The sequence below is a fragment of the Chiloscyllium punctatum genome, chromosome 11 (genome assembly GCF_047496795.1).
Source record: "Chiloscyllium punctatum isolate Juve2018m chromosome 11, sChiPun1.3, whole genome shotgun sequence".
Taxonomy (NCBI): Eukaryota; Metazoa; Chordata; class Chondrichthyes; order Orectolobiformes; family Hemiscylliidae; genus Chiloscyllium; species Chiloscyllium punctatum.
Window position 1 is genome coordinate 25,418,416 of NC_092749.1, and position 17,274 is coordinate 25,435,689.

The 17,274-nt window shown below is 43.3% G+C and overlaps 1 protein-coding gene across 5 annotated transcripts in view; it reads right to left on the minus strand.

Annotated features, from left to right (window-relative positions):
• The window catches only part of ltbp1 (latent transforming growth factor beta binding protein 1), a 349,362-nt gene extending 332,313 nt beyond the window's left edge, over positions 1-17,049 (minus strand). For 3 of the 5 annotated variants that reach the window (XM_072580508.1, XM_072580505.1, XM_072580507.1), the window contains exons 1-2: positions 16,317-17,047; positions 14,850-14,920 (exon numbers count right to left, since the gene is read on the minus strand). In XM_072580508.1, the coding sequence (XP_072436609.1) occupies positions 14,850-14,920; positions 16,317-16,705 (460 nt within the window). In that variant the 5' untranslated portion in view covers positions 16,706-17,047. Of the gene's footprint in view, positions 1-14,849; positions 14,921-16,316 lie in introns of all 5 variants that reach the window. The other 2 variants (XM_072580504.1, XM_072580506.1) reach the window with 2 other exon arrangements.
• Positions 17,050-17,274: the final 225 nt, after the last annotated feature.

Genomic DNA, 17,274 nt, shown 5'->3' on the forward strand with positions numbered 1-17,274 from the left:
TATCTCTCCATTGACATTGCCAAACCCGCCCCAGCACTCTCAGCCTGTCTACATATACTGTAGCCTCTGCAAATGCTGCTTATGCTGCAAAGATGGTTGGCCACTCTGACCAAAGGATGAGATAGCAAAATGGAGAAAACATAAATGAGCCTCCATTTCAGACTCCTGATCCCAGCACTGACCCAAAGATGGTCTGGGCCATCTTTTGATGGCTCGACATGGTGGTCTCCTGGACTGGCGTGGCGGTCTCTTAGCCAGTGTAGCAGTCTCTCGGACTGGTATGGCAGTCTCTCAGTGTGGCAGTCTCCCAGCGTGGCACGGTGATCTCTCAGAGTAGCAGTCTCTCAGCCTGGCGTGGCAGTCTCCCAGCCTGGAGTGGCAGTCTCTCAGTGTGGCAATCTCTTGTCCCAGTATGGTAGTCTTTTGGTGTGGCAGTCTCTTGGCCTAGCGTGGCAGTCTCTCGGCCCCATATGGTGGTCTCTCGCCCTGGTGTGGCAGTCTCTCGGCCCGGTATGGTGGTCTCTTGGACTGGTGTGGTAGTCTCTTGGTGTGGCAGTCTCTTGATCTGGCATGGTGACCTCTCAGTGCAGCAGTCTCCCGGCCTGGCATGGCAGTCTCTCAGCCTGGCATGGCCTCAGTGTGGACTTCCAGTGATTCAACACCCAGCGTGAACTGTAGATTTGGTGCTGGCATGGACTGAGTTGGAAGGACCATTATTCTCAACTTCTTATTTTTCTATTTTCCAAATTTATTTCCTAAGAACCTGTACTGAAGAATCTGTACCTAGATGGTGCCATAAGTGGTGACTTGTAGACTTTTCACATACTCATTTGAGTACATATGACAATAAAGCACACTCAATTCAATTCAATTCAATTTTAAATTCCTCCTGATAAGTAGGACAGAGCAGGGTCACCTATCAACAACTACATTATGAGCATGATTGTTCAGGCCTGCTCCAGCCTTCAATAGTATCAAGACTGATTGGAATATTCCACATTTGCACTTACCCCTGTTGTACCTTCCACCCCCCTTGGACATCAAGAATCTATCTCTCTCTGCTTTAAAAAATACTCAAACTCTGCTTCCACTGCCTTTTCAGGAAGGGTTCCAAAGGCTTAAGAACCCATGAGAGAAAAAGATTTACCCTTTTCTCTGTTTCAGACAGAACTCCTTATTTTGAAACAGTGACTCGTCGGTTAAAATGGCAATGTGGGAAACATGACCCCCAATCTGTCTCCAACAGTGACTGAGCTGTGAGGCTAGCACAGAGTGAACATGTCCCTTGTCAGATACAGGTCATTCTGCTATAACACATGTTTTGTTCACGCGAATTCACTGTAACATGATTAATGAATTGGGGACACTGTTTCTAAAGTGCAAACTTTTAAAATATGTATTGGCTGTAACGTGCTAACATTGTCACATTTTAAGTGTTGTTTCTAAAGCATGATTTTTCTATCATGCGGGATTTCAAAAACCATCACATTAAAGAAGAACTGATTGTACATCCACACAGACACACCATGGCAAAAGGTAGTATTCTGAAGATCAAAAATCAAGATTTGAATCTTAGTGACCGTTCAGGGTATGTCAATGTAATAATTAGCACTTTCAAATATGGAAATTTGGAAACATTTAAAGTGGTATCTATCCCACAAAGATGTCAAATCTACACATTCAATTTTTTTTTGAAGATGTTGGACCACTTTAACCAGAATTTTGTCAAAAGTGGATCCAGTGTTGCGTCCCAAATAATTCCAAAGGGATTCCTCTCAGTGCCTGGGTAGAATGCTTCCAAGAGGTGTTGCATGATAGTGATCAGCTGTTACCTTCAGTGGACATGATTCCTCAGCCTTATAAATACTCAGTGTCCATCTTTTCATTAGAAATTCCTGAATTAGTGGAAAGGTAAGATTATTCGCAATGAGGATTCAGACTATCCCCAGAATATCATAATAAGTTTCTGCTGTGCTTGAGGATAGCTTCTTTTTGTCTCTCCCTTGTTTGTGCAGGGGAATTTTCCAGTGATACATTCAAATTAGAGCTGAACTATTCCTTTCTGAGCTACCCAGGTCAAACAATCAAGGCCCCAAAAAAGGTGCAAAGGAAGTTTGTTATTAATAAGTACGAACATGTGTTGACTCTCAAAACCTCAAAAATCCTTCGCTAGATGGAGGTTTAATTACTACTTATTGTAAAACAGGGCCAGAAATTAAGAGGAAACTGAAGCAGAGGAGAGGTCTATTCTTGTTGAAAAAGTAGTAATATTTGCTCAGATCTTTATACAGGTCCAGTAATATTGATGGCCAGTGCCACTCTTGCTAGCTCTTAGCTGTGGATATTTTACACTGGAACTTGCTCCATGCTGACTACAAGGGAGTGAGTCCACACATTACTCAGACCAGTTGCTTCATCTCCACAGCAGAGTCACACTAACTGAATGACACAAGTGACCAATTCAGGCAATGGGGGGGGAGCCAAGAGAGCTGGTTTAACATAAAAGACATTAGGAGGAGCACTCCTCAGACACCTTGCTCCCAAACATACTGGCCAATGTGAAAAAGGATAAATGCTGAATTTATATAGTGCCTCAGACAACCACTGTCCATTTCAAGATGCTTTACAGCAAATGAAGGGCCTTTGAAGCATAATGTGGGAAACACAGGAGTCAATGCACTCAAGCAGCAATGTGATAATAACCTGGTCATCTGTTTTTTGTGATGCTTATTAAGTGATAAATATTGGCCAGGATACCAGGAGTACATCCTTTGCTCTTCATTACCAGAGGAACCTTTAATGTCTATCCAAATGGACATTGGTTTAACATCTCTTATCTTAACTTGGCACCCCTTTATCCTGAGACAATGCCCTCTGATTCTCGACTCTCCCATGAGGAGAAACAAACTCTCAGTACTTACCCCATCAAGCCCCTTAAGGATCCTAAATGTAACAATGAGATTAACAGTCTTTTTGCATGGACAGTAACTCAGGTAAGCCTAACATCCTGAAAATCACAGACTTGCATTTGTGGGCGTCTTTTGGAGATATACAGCCTGCTACGTATCTGACATTTCTGCCATTCAGATGTCCCAAGTAAGTTTCCAGATGGAATGGAAACAGCAGGAAATAATCTTGGACACGTTTTATGTCACCATGGGATTCAGAACAGAAGTTACTTGATGAGTGGCTTTCAAGAATTTACTATATAATCAGAGAGCAACAAAGCTGCAAGTAGATGATACTAGCCGGGGGAAGAGTGGAATTCCTTCCATGCCCACACCAACGTCACATATTCTGAGTATGCTATATAGTTTCACGGAGGAGCTCAGAATATTTACCACAAAGGAAACTGCAGAAATTATTTGTGCAGTTGACGAACAAATCGGATGGCTAGAAATCCACATTCTCATTTAAGTTCATCTAAGTTTTCCACAGTATTGTTACACTAAAGAAAATAAATTCTGAATTCATCAAATCACACAACGCAGAGGTGTTGGCCCATGAATTCTAACAAAGCAGCATTCAGATTTGTAACGTTAGCTCTGTTTCTCTCTCTGACCTGTCGAGTTTCTCCAACTCTTTCTGCTTATTTCTTCAATCTCTAGCATCTGTAATATTCTGTTTTTTCTGTTATTAAAGGTGGCCATTTGGACTCTCAAGTCTCTTGAAAGAGATTCCCAGTTCATCCCATATCCTTGCCATTTCCCTATCGCCACATCACTCCTTATTTTCTCCTTATCCTCTGATACTTTTTCCCAAAAAGCTCAAATCCTGATCTTCAGCCTGTGCGCTCTAGTCACTGACCCTCCTTCCTGTTAGTCCTTTTGCAAGGCTTCATCACTTCCGAAACTGGACCTCCTGTATAGCATTCATGCTGGTATTGGAGGGGAAGTAAGGACAAGCTGAAAGTCAGAGGTGCAATCCAGTCCCATATGACCAAGAAACAAAAACTGCTGTTGCCTAGACTGCTTCTATTACTAACAAGTTAAATAAAGACACAGCTATTTATGTTTGTCAAACATCAACAAGTTACCACATGTTGTTATGCATTTAGTATGGTTGTTAAGTAGTTACCGCTGATATGAACTTTAGAAGCAGTTGTGTTTACTCCTCTGATCAGGTTTAGATGGGAAGAGGTCTGATCAAATACAAGAGAGTTTTGATAACAGAGGAAGATTTAGCTAATGGTAAACTATCAACATCAGGGACAAGAGATTTTATGATCAAAAGGAAGTGAGACAAATCTCAAATTCTTTTAAATTGATGTGAGACTTCAAAACAGGTTACATCTTGAAAGTAAAGTGAAGACGTCTCACTAGGGTAGGAGCGAATTACTGCAGATGATGGAATCTGAACTGAAAACAAAAACTGCAGGAGATCACAGAGAGGCAGGCAGCATCAACACAGAGAGAAAACTAACAAGTTGAATCTAAACGACTCTTCTTCAGAACTGAAGTGAAGTGTAGAGGGGGCAGCATTTATGCAATAGTCTGGGATAGGGGGAGGGGAGGTGGGAGGGTAGTGGGTGTAGGGTGCTGGTTCCTATCACTCCCAACAACGTGATTGGGACCCCCTTATCCTCACTTGTCATCCCACGAGTTTCCACATTCAAAGGATCATTCTCAGCCAACTCTAGCAGAATGCCACCACCAAACACATCTTCCCCTCACTTGTCCTGTCTGCATTTGCAGGGATCGTTTCCTCCAAGCCACCCTAGTCCGTTCCTCAATCACCAACACTACACCGCCTTCCCACAGCATCTTCCCATGTAACTGCAGAAGGTGCAACACCTGCCCCTTCACCTCCTCCCTGCTCACCATCCAAGGGCCTAAACAGCATTTCACCTGTACCTCTTCCAATCTTGTGTATTGTATTCGCTGCAATGGGGCCTACTGTACAATGGAGAAACCAGGCGCAGACTGGAAGACCACTTTACAGAATACCTCTGGTCTGTGTGCAAGTATGACCCTGACCTTTCCGTGCCCGGTCATGTTAACCCAGTGTCCGGCTAGCATGCCTGTCCTCGGTATGTTGCAGTGTTCTACTGAATCACCGCACAAACTGGAGGAACAATACCTCATTTTCAAACTGGGCACTTTGCAGCCTTCTTGACTTAATATTGAGTTCAACACCTTTAAATTGAGAACCATTTCTTTCCTTTCTTTTAGCTTGTTATCATGTCATCCCCTCCCCCATCCCAGTTATTGTCCTTTCAAGTCTAGCAGGAGACATACCATTGTTCTGCCATTCTCACATTCCGATCACTCAATGCAAACTACTAACACCTTTTCTCCATCAGCACCCTACACTCACTACCCCTCTGAACACAGAGCCATAGAAAGGTACAGCATGGAAACAGACTCTTCAGTCCAACTCGTCCATGTCGACCAGATATCCCAACCCAATCTAGTCCCACCTGACAGCACTCAGCCCATATCCCTCCAAACCTTCCTATTCATATACCCATCCAGATGCCTTTTAAATGTTGCAATTGTACCAGCCTCCACCACATCCTCTGGCAGCTCATTCCATACACATCCCACCCTCTGCATGAAAAAGTTGCCCCTTAGGTCTCTTTTCTATCTTTCCACTCTTACCCTAAACCTATGCCCTCTCGTTCTGGACTCCCCCACCCCAGGGAAAAGACATTGCCTATTTATCCCTCCACACTTCCCTTCAGCTCTGATGAAGAGTCATCTAGACTCACAAAGTTAGCTTGCTCTCTCTCTCTCTCCATGGATGCTATCTGACCTGCTGTGATCTCCAGCATTGAATGTTTTCAGTACAAGTATCACTAGGACACATATAATTCTTTGTGATGCTAGTTGTTCTGCTTGCCTGTTTATTCCTCAGCGCGTCCCTACTTTATCTTCTCCTATCTCTTGCCTCCCCACACCATTCCTAAAATGGAAATCAGTGGGATGTTCCCAACACATTCCTAACACTGCTGGTGAAAGCAGTCTCTTTATGGATAACTGGGTTGTCTCCCAATCTTTCGTTCCCTTTACTACAGACAGGCCTTTGCACCACACAGGCAACTGGTCTCTTCCAAACCCACCGTAGCCACTCCGTCCGCCCCACAACTTTGTGTGGAAGCTGGTTCTGTGAGCAAACACTAGCACAAATTCGGGTCCTACTGTCTCTGACCCAGCACGTCACTCCAGTAACCCACTAAGCCTTTGTACCAGCTATTCTATTCACCATATTAAGAGGACAGCACTCATCACAAAACGTGACCCCCAGTTTACCCTCAGTCTGAATAGAAAATACTTAGCAAACATGAACCAGTATACTCACTGACTCTCACTTCCACTGGAGTACAATTAACCCAGGTTAGTGCCTTTGCCTTTGAAACAGTTTTACCATTAAAGCTTAGCATATAGTTTCAGAGATCAGTACCTACACCTCACACCGATAGTAATTCCCTTCAAGATAACCACCTGGTTTTAGGAGGTTTAGAGGAGTGTGATAAGATGCCATAAATTAATCATTTTGCTTTTAACATGGCTGCCAACTAAAATAATGGTAACAATTACTTGTCTTAAATAGCCAGGCTCCCAAATAATTGTCCATTGCACTAGATAATGTTTAACCTAAAGACTTAATACGAATCATAGGGATATACCCATATGGATGGGTATATAAATAGGAAGGTTTGGAGGGGTATGGGCCGAGTGCTGTCAGGTGGGACTAGATTGGGTTGGGATATCTGGTCGGTATGGACGAGTTGGACTGAAGGGTCTGTTTCCATGCTGTACCTTTCTATGGCTCTGTGTTCAGAGGGGTAGTGAGTGTAGGGTGCTGATGGAGAAAAGGTGTTAGTAGTTTGTATTGAGTGATCGGAATGTGAGAATGGCAGAACAATGGTATGTCTCCTGCTAGACTTGAAAGGACAATAACTGGGATGGGGGAGGGGATGACATGATAACAAGCTAAAAGAAAGGAAAGAGGAACAGAAGGAGGCCACTCGACCTACCATACTTTTACCTGGTCTTTTGGAGTCCCACTCCCTTCAATTTTCATCATGACTGTGTAAACATCTCCCCTTTAAGCATTCATCCAATTTCCTTTTGAATGCTATTACAGAATCTGCTTCCATCTTTTAATCATCGTAACTCACTGTGTAAAACACATTCTCACCCCCCTGTTGATTAATTTGTTGATTACTATGAATTTGCGATGGTTACGTTTTTTTCCTTTCCACAGGAAGGAGGTGGATAAGCAGATCTCAGGCTGATCTGAAGAGGCAGCTTCAGCTGAACGGAATGGACATCCACTGGATCACATGCAAATTTTCTCCATTTAAAACCTGGAAAGACTAAAGCCATTGTCCCTCCTCGCTAGCTAACCAATTCCATCTGTCTCCCAGGCAACAACCTAACATTTAGCCAGTCTCTTCACAACAATGATGTTACATTCGATTCCAAGTTGAGCTCCCAACCTCATTTTCATTTTATCACTGTGACTGTCCATTCCCACCTCTACAACACCACCCAACATCCACCCCATCACAGCTCACTTACTGTTGAAATCCTCAAGCAGGCCTCTGTTATCTCTGGAATGGATTATCCCAATGTACTCCTGGTTTGTGTCCCATATTCCACCCTCTGTAAATGTCAGGTCATCTCAAGCTATAGTGTCCTTGTCTTAACTCACAGCAAGTCCCATTTCCTGTCACTCTGTACTTCACGGCCTACACTGACTCCTGGTCAAATAATGCCTTGCCTTTCCAATTCCAATCTTGTTTCTACATTCCTCCATGGCTTCGCCTCTCCCTAACTCTGTAATTCCCTCCACTCCCAAAACCTCTGATATGTCTGAACTCCTCTAATTCTGGCATCTTGTGCATTTCCAATTAGAATTGCTCCAGCTTTGGTGACCATGTCTTCAGTTGCCTAGGGCTCAATTTCTGGGGCTCCCTCCCACATATCTCCACCCTCTTTCCTGTTTTAAGACATTCCTTAAAACATCTCTCTTTGATAATTATTTGACCCAGTATCCCACGTGGCTTGAAGACATGCTTTATAATGTTCCTGGGAGTTGCCTCAAGACATTTCAGAATGTTAAAGGCACTATATAAACACAAGGTGTTGTTGTATATTACAGAACACAGGGAGCACAGACATGAATGGGCACCTATGGTAGCTTGCTCCACAGACAGTATTTTCTGGCAGGTAACAAATATATCTTCCTTTGTCAGACATAAAGGAAAAAGGGAGGGAGATTAAAAGTGTATTAAAGTGAAAGTACTCCCCAGAGTTAATTTGATCCTAAGATAATAGAAACTAAACAGCAGTGCGATCAGATTTCATTCACTATTTCATTTAGAGAAGGTACTTTCTTGCTTTGCCAAGTTGAAAAAGCAATGTCACCAAAACATGTGCTAAAAGACACTATAATAAGTGAACTTTGCAATTTTAATTCTCAAACTAATTTTCTCTGTTTATTCCCATCAGTTGTCCACCTCCAGCTGAGGTGTATGTTTTTTTTATTTCATTGGAAAGTGTTCAAATGGCAATTTTTGGAAAGTGTCAGTAATTCAGTTAATTGTATTTTTAAACAAAATTATGCCAATCTCTGATTTTTTTAGATTGTCCACCCAAACAGGCCTACACAATGCTAATGGAAGAAGAACAATGATACAAAAGCACTTTCTGAAATAAAAATCTTCCAGACAGGAGATGCCAATGGACAAATCAAATATTAATGTGTGTGAGACCCATTTGAAACCCAGCCTTTTTTTTTGAATGAGAAATTGAAATATAAATTCCATCTGTCATTAGTGGAATCAGTTACTCCTACATGTGTATCATTTCAAGCTTTCCCCTCCAAGTCTTCTCATTATAGTGTACTTTCCAGCCTTATTTGGATGTTAACCTTTCAAAGCCATTTACATTGGCTGAAGCAATGAGTCAGTCAGTACAGGGTAGGTGGAGTTTCAGATTTATATTTCACTGGGATAATGTAACTACATGTTTTATGAATGACATCACCCTAATCTCAGTGTGCAGGTTTAGATCTCCTGACAATGAGTAAAATAGCCAGCTTTTTGTGGTGTGGGCTGAGGGATAGATGTTAGGCCTGTGCACTGGTGATAACTGCTGTGTTCTTCTTCAAACAGCGTCCACATGAATGGATCTCAGATCCGTATCGTTTCGGAAAGGTGCCATTTCCAACCCTGCAGCACTCCGCTGAAGTTTCAGCCTTTAGTTTTGCGTTGCAAGGGCTGGAATGGGACTTAAACATACAACCTTCTGCCTTAGAGATATGATTCCAACTGAGGCACAGCTGTCACAATCACCACATAGGTTCACCTTGACATCAATGAAATAGGTGGTATTTTGGATGCAATATTTGGCTCACACCCAACACTGGGTCCTAGTGCAAACTGCGGTGTTAGAAATGAGTGCACTTTAAATAACAAGCTTTAAATCCAAAGGGCTGCTCATTTATTACTGAATGTTTCAGGGAGATTGGGATGTCACGATTGTTATTAATCTTGGCCATAAGTACACTAATATTCTGAAAGACAAATAGAGGCATTGTCCACAGCTTTTCAAGCCTGACTTAAGGAATATTGCATTCTCTACCTGTATTCATTTTACCTGCAGGTCACTTGGACATAGTAAATTAAACCTCTTTATATTAAGTAAATTTATTGCTTTGGAGAATGTTCACTTTTTTTCCTCTGTGACTTACATATAGTCACAAAGTAATCACCTCATCAAAAAAATGCAATGGAGTCGTCACTGTTTCTTCCAGTCCTGAAATACTCACTAAGAATGCCACCTAGTGGTAACTTAATTTAAGGTCCTGCTTTGGACCCAACACCATGGCAAGCACAAATGAATGTATTCCAAAATTCATGAAATAAAAACCTTCTATCGTTTACCTATCTGCTACTTATAAAACAATTGTCCCCAACTTGAAGATTGTGTATTCCCTTAAATTTCAGCCATAAACATAATAGTGTTTTGAAAAAGTACAGCTGGCTGACAATTAAATCTTCTGATTTTTATCCTGTAAAGTCAACCAGTTGTTATGCTGCAATAGAAATGTGGTTTACTAATTAGGAATAAAAACACCTTTTATATTCAGAGACTTGCCATGGCAACAGCAGTGCACAGAAATGCATGAGAACCGCACAGGGGGATCTAGAGGGGCAGGGAAGGTGAAGTGGGTCTGCACAAAACGGGTGATCGTGAACTGGCAGCATGTTTCTCCACTAAAACTGGGCAGGGTGTAAACACAGGCTGCTAACACCTGAAACCCATGTCACCTGCAGTGCTCTCAGTCACAGTGCAACAAGGTGAGATCTTGATCACGCTCGTTGTTGGTGAAGCTGAAAAGTGCCTGATAAAGGGAGCCAAAAAGACAGCACGCTCATTTCACCATGGAGAAGATGGAGGGCCAAGGGTGGGCCTTCATGCAAAGTCAGGCCTCACTGGGATAAATCCAGGGGCACTGGGCTCCTTACAGCGCCTAATGAGCTGAGCATGGGAAATTTGTCTGGCTCAGTGTTGGGAGTCAGTCCACAAATTTACTTGGGAGTTGAGAGGGTTAAGGCCACAGAATGTGTCAGCACAGGCCAGTAGCAGCTCGCATGAAGACAGGAAGGGCAGTCCTGGCTCCACAGTAAGTCAAACAAAACTTACCCTCCATCCACCAGTCTCTTTAACAATCGCTGCTGAGACCATTGAAGAACATGAGAGACTAGTTGCAGCTTGAGCAGTGCAAGATCTAACTAGTTTAAGTGAATTTCCAGGAAATAAGGGCAGGACCCTCATTTCAGCACTGAAATGAGGCCCATTCTTATTGAGGTGGCCTGTGCAAATTAGGTGTGAGGCAAACCCACTCTTAAATCTTTCAGCATTGCACCAATTTTCAGTACATAAAACAGCACAGTAATGGTGAACTTTGGCCCCAGCAGACATCACTAAGTAAGGGAGTCAATAAAGAATTTTTTACCTTCATTGATCTGGCATAATAGATTAAAGGAATATCGTTGCCACCTAAGCAATTTATGGTGATCTTAATTTGAGGAATTTAATCATTTTACCTGCTAGCTAAGCCTTCATGTTGGACATGCTTTAATTTGAAACCATTGTAGTCGCTGGGAAAATTATTGCTAAGGTAAACAAGGAGTGAGTCAAAGATTGGCAGAGACACTGTCAGAGGGATAGTGACAGAGAAAGAGACACACACACACAGAATGAAACAGAAGAAACAAAAGATTCGAGTCAGAGAGGGACAGAGAGAAACTAACACAGGCTGTGATAGAGACAGACAAAGAGACAGAGAAGCAGATTGACTGAGAGAGAAATATATTGAAGCATGGAGGTATATTGAGAGGGACAGAGAAAGTCAGAGAGAGAGGAAACACCCATTTATATAACCTCTTTCATGTTACTTAGAGCATCTTAAAAAGCCTCACATACAATAAAATCATTGAAATGTTATGCATGTTGTTATTTTACTGCTGCGTCTTCTAATTCTCTTCGTTCAGTCTTCATCTTTAACACAATATTCACATGCTGAGTCATTATCGATGATAATTTGAACTGTGTGTATAATAACAGGTTAATTTTACAGAGGTCAGCTCCTGCCAAGGAGTCTCATCCACGTTGAGGTATTGTGAGCTCATCCCCCACAATGCTTCATCCATCAGAGTTGATGGGTAGAAATGTCATTGGGACTGACCCCACGATTTCCTGAGAGATGCCCTCTCACCTCAGAAGTGAATCATCAATTCAACCCTTTGCTCCATTAGTGAAGGGTTTAGGAGTCATAGTACACAGTAGAATCGTCAGGACTGAAATCCCGATCAATAAAAATATTTCAAAATAAGCTATAGATTGTTACTGGATAGCTACATATAAAAGGCTGGGAGCTGCAGGAACACACACCGATGTTACAATTCACTCAATATTATTCCAGAGAGTCCCAGCATTGTATCTGACTTCATCATTCAGCCAATCATTCCCCTTGCCCCAGTTTAATAAGTCAGCCAGTGTCAATGTCCCCCTTTAGCACCTGGGTGGCTGGTAATGACCAACATGACACATGGGCGTTTCATTAAAATGAAAGCAGCACCCAAGTGATCTTCACAGGGTTACAGTAAAGGGGAATGGATGTGTAGAACTGATTTCCATCACAGCAGTTTAAAAGATTCAGAAAACTTTCGCTGCTGCACTCTCGAGCTCAGGATGTGATGCTGGAGGCGTCATTGATGAACTTACAGATCCCGTGCATCAGCTCTTCTGAATGCTTTTGGTTCACTTGTCGTTCCATTGATGAACGGGAGGAGCTATTTCACGTGTGGGAGAGAGAGAGAGCCCATTGCAGCTGCAGTTCCAGCCGGCCCTCACCTGGAAACACGCCTCTTTTTCAGGAAACACATGATTCAGAGACAGAGGCAAGCTCCCAGCTTCCCCTGTCCAGCCCACTGGGTTTCAGTTTTCAATAGTGGTTTTACAACATTGTACTTGCATGGTAAATTAATTCCGCATGCAGATTCCTACCCCTTTTGATGGCCCGGCCGCTTGCTGAGTGAACAAGACCTCTCTGCCCCTCTTGGAACTCCAACCTGAAACTCATTCCCTTTGCCATTTCACGGAGTAACATCTGGCTCAGAGTACAGCAACAGTGATACAGAGGCCAGGTGTGGCACAAGAGGTAAGGAGGGGCACTTTGGAGCTTGAGCCTATCATTTTTGTTCAGATGGTGACACAGGATGGCTTAATGCCCCTTCAGTGGTCAGTTTGTTGGCCGCAGTAGGGGAACGGGGTATTTAATCAGGAGAGAACGTTGTTAGACTTTTTCATGTCTGTACTGAAAAGGTACATGACAGAAAGCTTTCCCACTCCACCACCACCAGAGGCCAATGGGGAGCAATTAATGCCCCCTTCAGGATCCCACTGTGCCACTGCTGGAATTTATCAAGGAATGGGCAGGAGCTTTGTCATACGGGGAACATGACAAGCAACCTCTTGTGGGGAGCATAAGGCTCCCTGGAGAAGGTTCCATTGTTTAAAAGGACTCAGTGCTGGAACAATAGACCCAGCATTGGGACAAAGGGACGGCCCACTGTGAGCTTCATTCCCTGCCCATGCTGCTCACCACATATGCACACACAGCAAACACACACACACACACACACAGAAACAGACACATACACATAGACACACACAAACAGACACATACGCATATACACACGGACACACAGACACATGACTCTCACACACAGACACACACAAACCGACAAATACACATAAACACACACACACACAGACACACAAACACATCACTCTCACACACAGACACACACAAACAGATGCATACACACACGGACACTCAGGCATACCACTCTCACACACAGACACACACACAAACACATGTTTGGTGGCTTTACCCTAGAGGTGCCACACTAGTCTCTCATTGACTCTCCAGCCAACAGTGAGTTCCCCTTTGCTTCCAGTATGTACCAGTTCGGGAGGTGGGGTCAGATACCATTATGACAACGTTTCATTTATGTAACAATTCAGGATAATAAAACTTCAAAGCCACTTTTTTACAATTTTACCAAACAACACTTGGATAGACAATATGGTGTCACAAGAGCAACAACTTGGTTAAAGAGAAACATTAGGGAGACAAAGAGGTTAGGAAGGGAATTCCAGAATGTAAGCCCCAGGGATCAACAGTGCAGCAGTGAAATTTGGGAGTGCACATGTGGCTAGAATTAGAGAGGTCCAGGTATCTCAGAGGGTTACAGTTGTCAGAAGGTTACACAGATAAGGAGGGGTAAGGCCATTGAGATATTGAAGACTAGAATAGGGATTTCAAACTGTAGTTGAAGCCAAAGTTAGTTAGCAAACACAAAAATGATGAGTGAATGCAATTTGACAGAAATTAAGATGTGGGTAGATATGGCTATAATAATAATGTGGCCACAGATTAGAAGCTAGAAACTCTGAGGAGATGAATTCAAAACTTCACTCTCCAATGCCTGGCCACCATCTACCAGAGACAAGTCATGAGTGTGATGAAATATTTCCACTTTCCTGGATGAGTGCAGTTTTTAGCAATGCTCGACTAGGCAACCATCCATTGGCAACCCATCCATTAATTTCAGCATTCACTCCCTTCAGCACCATCTCACAGCAGCAGTGTGTATTTCATCGACAAGTTGCACTGCAGCTACTCACAAAGTCTCTTTGGACAGCACCTTCCAAACTCAGAATCACTCCCAGCTAGAAGGACCAGGGCAACAGATACATGGGAAATACCACCCTCTGCAAGTTCCCCTCCAAGCCATACACCTTCCTGACTGGGGATTACATTGCCGTTCCTTCACTGCTGATAGGTCCAAAGCCTGGTACTCCTTCCCTACCAGTGCTATGAGTGTCCCTAGTCCTCAAGGACTGTAACAGTTCAAGAGGGCAGCTCACCACAATCTTCAGAAAAAGCCATTCGGGACATGTAATGAAGACTGGCCCAGCCAGAGAAGCTCACATCCTGAGAAATATATGCAGGAAGAACAATGGGAGGCTGGCCAGGAGTGTGTTGGAATCGTCAGGTCGAGCGACAGCAATGAAATTATCAAGAATGTTTTGGGGTTCCAGCAGCAGATGAGCTGAGGCAGGTGAGAGGATAGCAAGGAGATAATTGACTGGTGCAAATCAACGGTGAGGTGACATGGGATTATGGTCCAACGTGACAGCTCAAAGGGTAATTTGGTGCCGATGCTGCTATTGTCTGGTGATTCTTCAGATTTAAGATCTCTGAACAAAGCTCAACTTGCCAACACAAGAAAGACTTTTTGTCATGCAATACAAATCACTTACGCTTGGTGCATCTTTGAGAGCCAGGAGCTTGGGCCCATCCATGACAGCACTGACCGCCACAAACGTTAACTCTGCAAATCATAACATGACACATTTACTGGAGAGAAAAGGAAGATGTAGACTAATAAAATACTTATCTGACAGCAAACTATCCATCAAACTATCCCATAAAAAAAATTAGTGTCTATTCAAACCCTGCAGGCAACAGCTGAAGTTAACAAAAGAAGAAAATGAGATATGGTTTCAGTTTTTAAAACAAACCCACTCATGAACGTTTGTTTTAAAATTTCCTACGGTTTTATTAAAGTATTGACAGGAAACTGTTTCTGTGTTTTAAGGGAGCAGGGGAAGCCATTCATCAATAGTGACACAGGAGTTCAGTGCTGACTTTGCTTAGCTACAGTCGATCAGTTGGAGCGAGAGTTGACCCAAGATTGGCAAGCAGTAACTTCCCCGTGATATAAACGCAGGCTCAAGGTCTCTCTCTAGTAAACAACTTGCCAAGCCTCCTTTGACAGCACCTTCAACTTGTAGCCTCCCCACCCCCTTGAAGGACAAGGACAGTGAAACATGGGAACACCTGCAAATTCCCCTTCAAGCCACAGTCCGACATGGAAATATATCGCTAGCCCTTCACTGCATTAAAAACCGGCATCAAACCTTGGAAACTGATGTAGGGTGCACCTACATCACAAGGACTACAACACTGCCTTCTTGAAGGGCAGTTAAGAATGGCCAGTGACTGCTGGCCTAGCCGACATCCTGTGATGGAATAAAATAAATTCCCAGGGTCAAGATTCTTAACAGTAAAATACAACCTGTCAAAAGCTTCCAACCAGCCACAAAGGAAATATTGCCCAGAATAACAATGGGCCCCCTTCATGGAATGAAGGTGCCTCCTCTTTCTTTTCAAAGAGATCGTGTTCTCAGGGTTTGTACGCAAACATTAGTGATGGTTTGGTACCCATGAGGAAGTGCTTCCTACGCATGGCAGACTGCACCACAGTCACCTGAATCCCCCGCTGTGCGCAGAGAGCTGCAACAAGGATTCAAGTTGGAATCACTTTTTTTACAGGAAGAAAGTAATTAGGGAGTTATTGAAACTTCACTGCTGTCAGGAGTTTCTCTGCATTGCAACACATCACTGTTCTCAAGTGAATTTTGTTCTTGGGTTAAAGTTTCATTGCAGGTAGGTTCGTGTTCCCCAACATATTATAAATAATCAAGACAATCGTTGGTTATATAGTTAAAAAAAAACAAGTGTTTGGTATTATAAAGGGTTTAAACTCATTCGATTTATCTTGAAGGGAAATAAAATAAAACATTAGGAGGTGTCAAACCGAAATATGTCTTTGGTGATGTTATGTGGCTGAGGGTTTAAGTGATGTCCAGAAATGGACTAGAAGGTCATGGGAAGGGATACAGCCAGCAATGATCTGGCGCAAAGTTCAAGGGAGTTCTCCTTACCCGTTAAGCTGTTGTTTTTGATAGTGCACAGGGTGTCTAATGGAATGCTGCTGGTAGTACTGGTGTGGATGGAACTGAGCGATGTGCTGCTGCTGGTGCTGCTGGACGTGCTGGCTCGCCTGGCCCATCCGCCGGGTCCTGACCTGGGGCGAGCTCCTCCTGTAAGTGGTTTTCACCTCCAGCACTGGAGCCGAGCCCTGCGCCCTGACGGTGTAAGAGGAGGGAGCACGGTGCCTGGTACCGAAAGCAAAGACACTGCCCCGGCCGTGAGACTTGCCCGAGTGAAGCACGTAAGTGATCCTCCTGAGGTTCCTCTTCTCAGGGCACACTTGGTGCGGCTGCAAGACGGAGAGTAGCCACACCAAAACGCTGTACCTCACCCACTCCATGTTGATACAAGCTTGTTCTTTAAGAGGACTCCACTCCAGTCAAAACGTATTCCTCTGCAGTGCCTTTTAACAGTGAACTGGCCCCCTTCTCTCCGTGGATTTCTAAAGGCGGCTTGTTATATATATAAATATCTATTATCTTTATATATAGAACAAAAAAAACACGCTGGTTGCCAGATGTCTCCAGCAACAGATAACTTTACAAATTAAGAAAAATATAGCTGAAGGGAAACAGTCAGCACAAATAAATAAGAGACACATTCACTCACACACACTCTCTCACACACACACACACTGGAGCAGATGTTAGATGGTATCGCGATGGTTGTAAAATATATTAGTTTGAACAGATTGAAAGTCTTTAAAAAGTTTTTTTTGGAGGGGGAGGGGAGGGAGTTTCGAGTCACAGTCCTACCATCCAATCTCAAGCAGACATGACGTCAGGCTCAAAGAAGATCTGGAGTTAGAACTGCCCTTTTCCACAGAATCAGGAGAAACACGTACAGACACACACACAGCTACTCACATACGGTCACACACACCCACTCGCATACAGACTCACACACAAC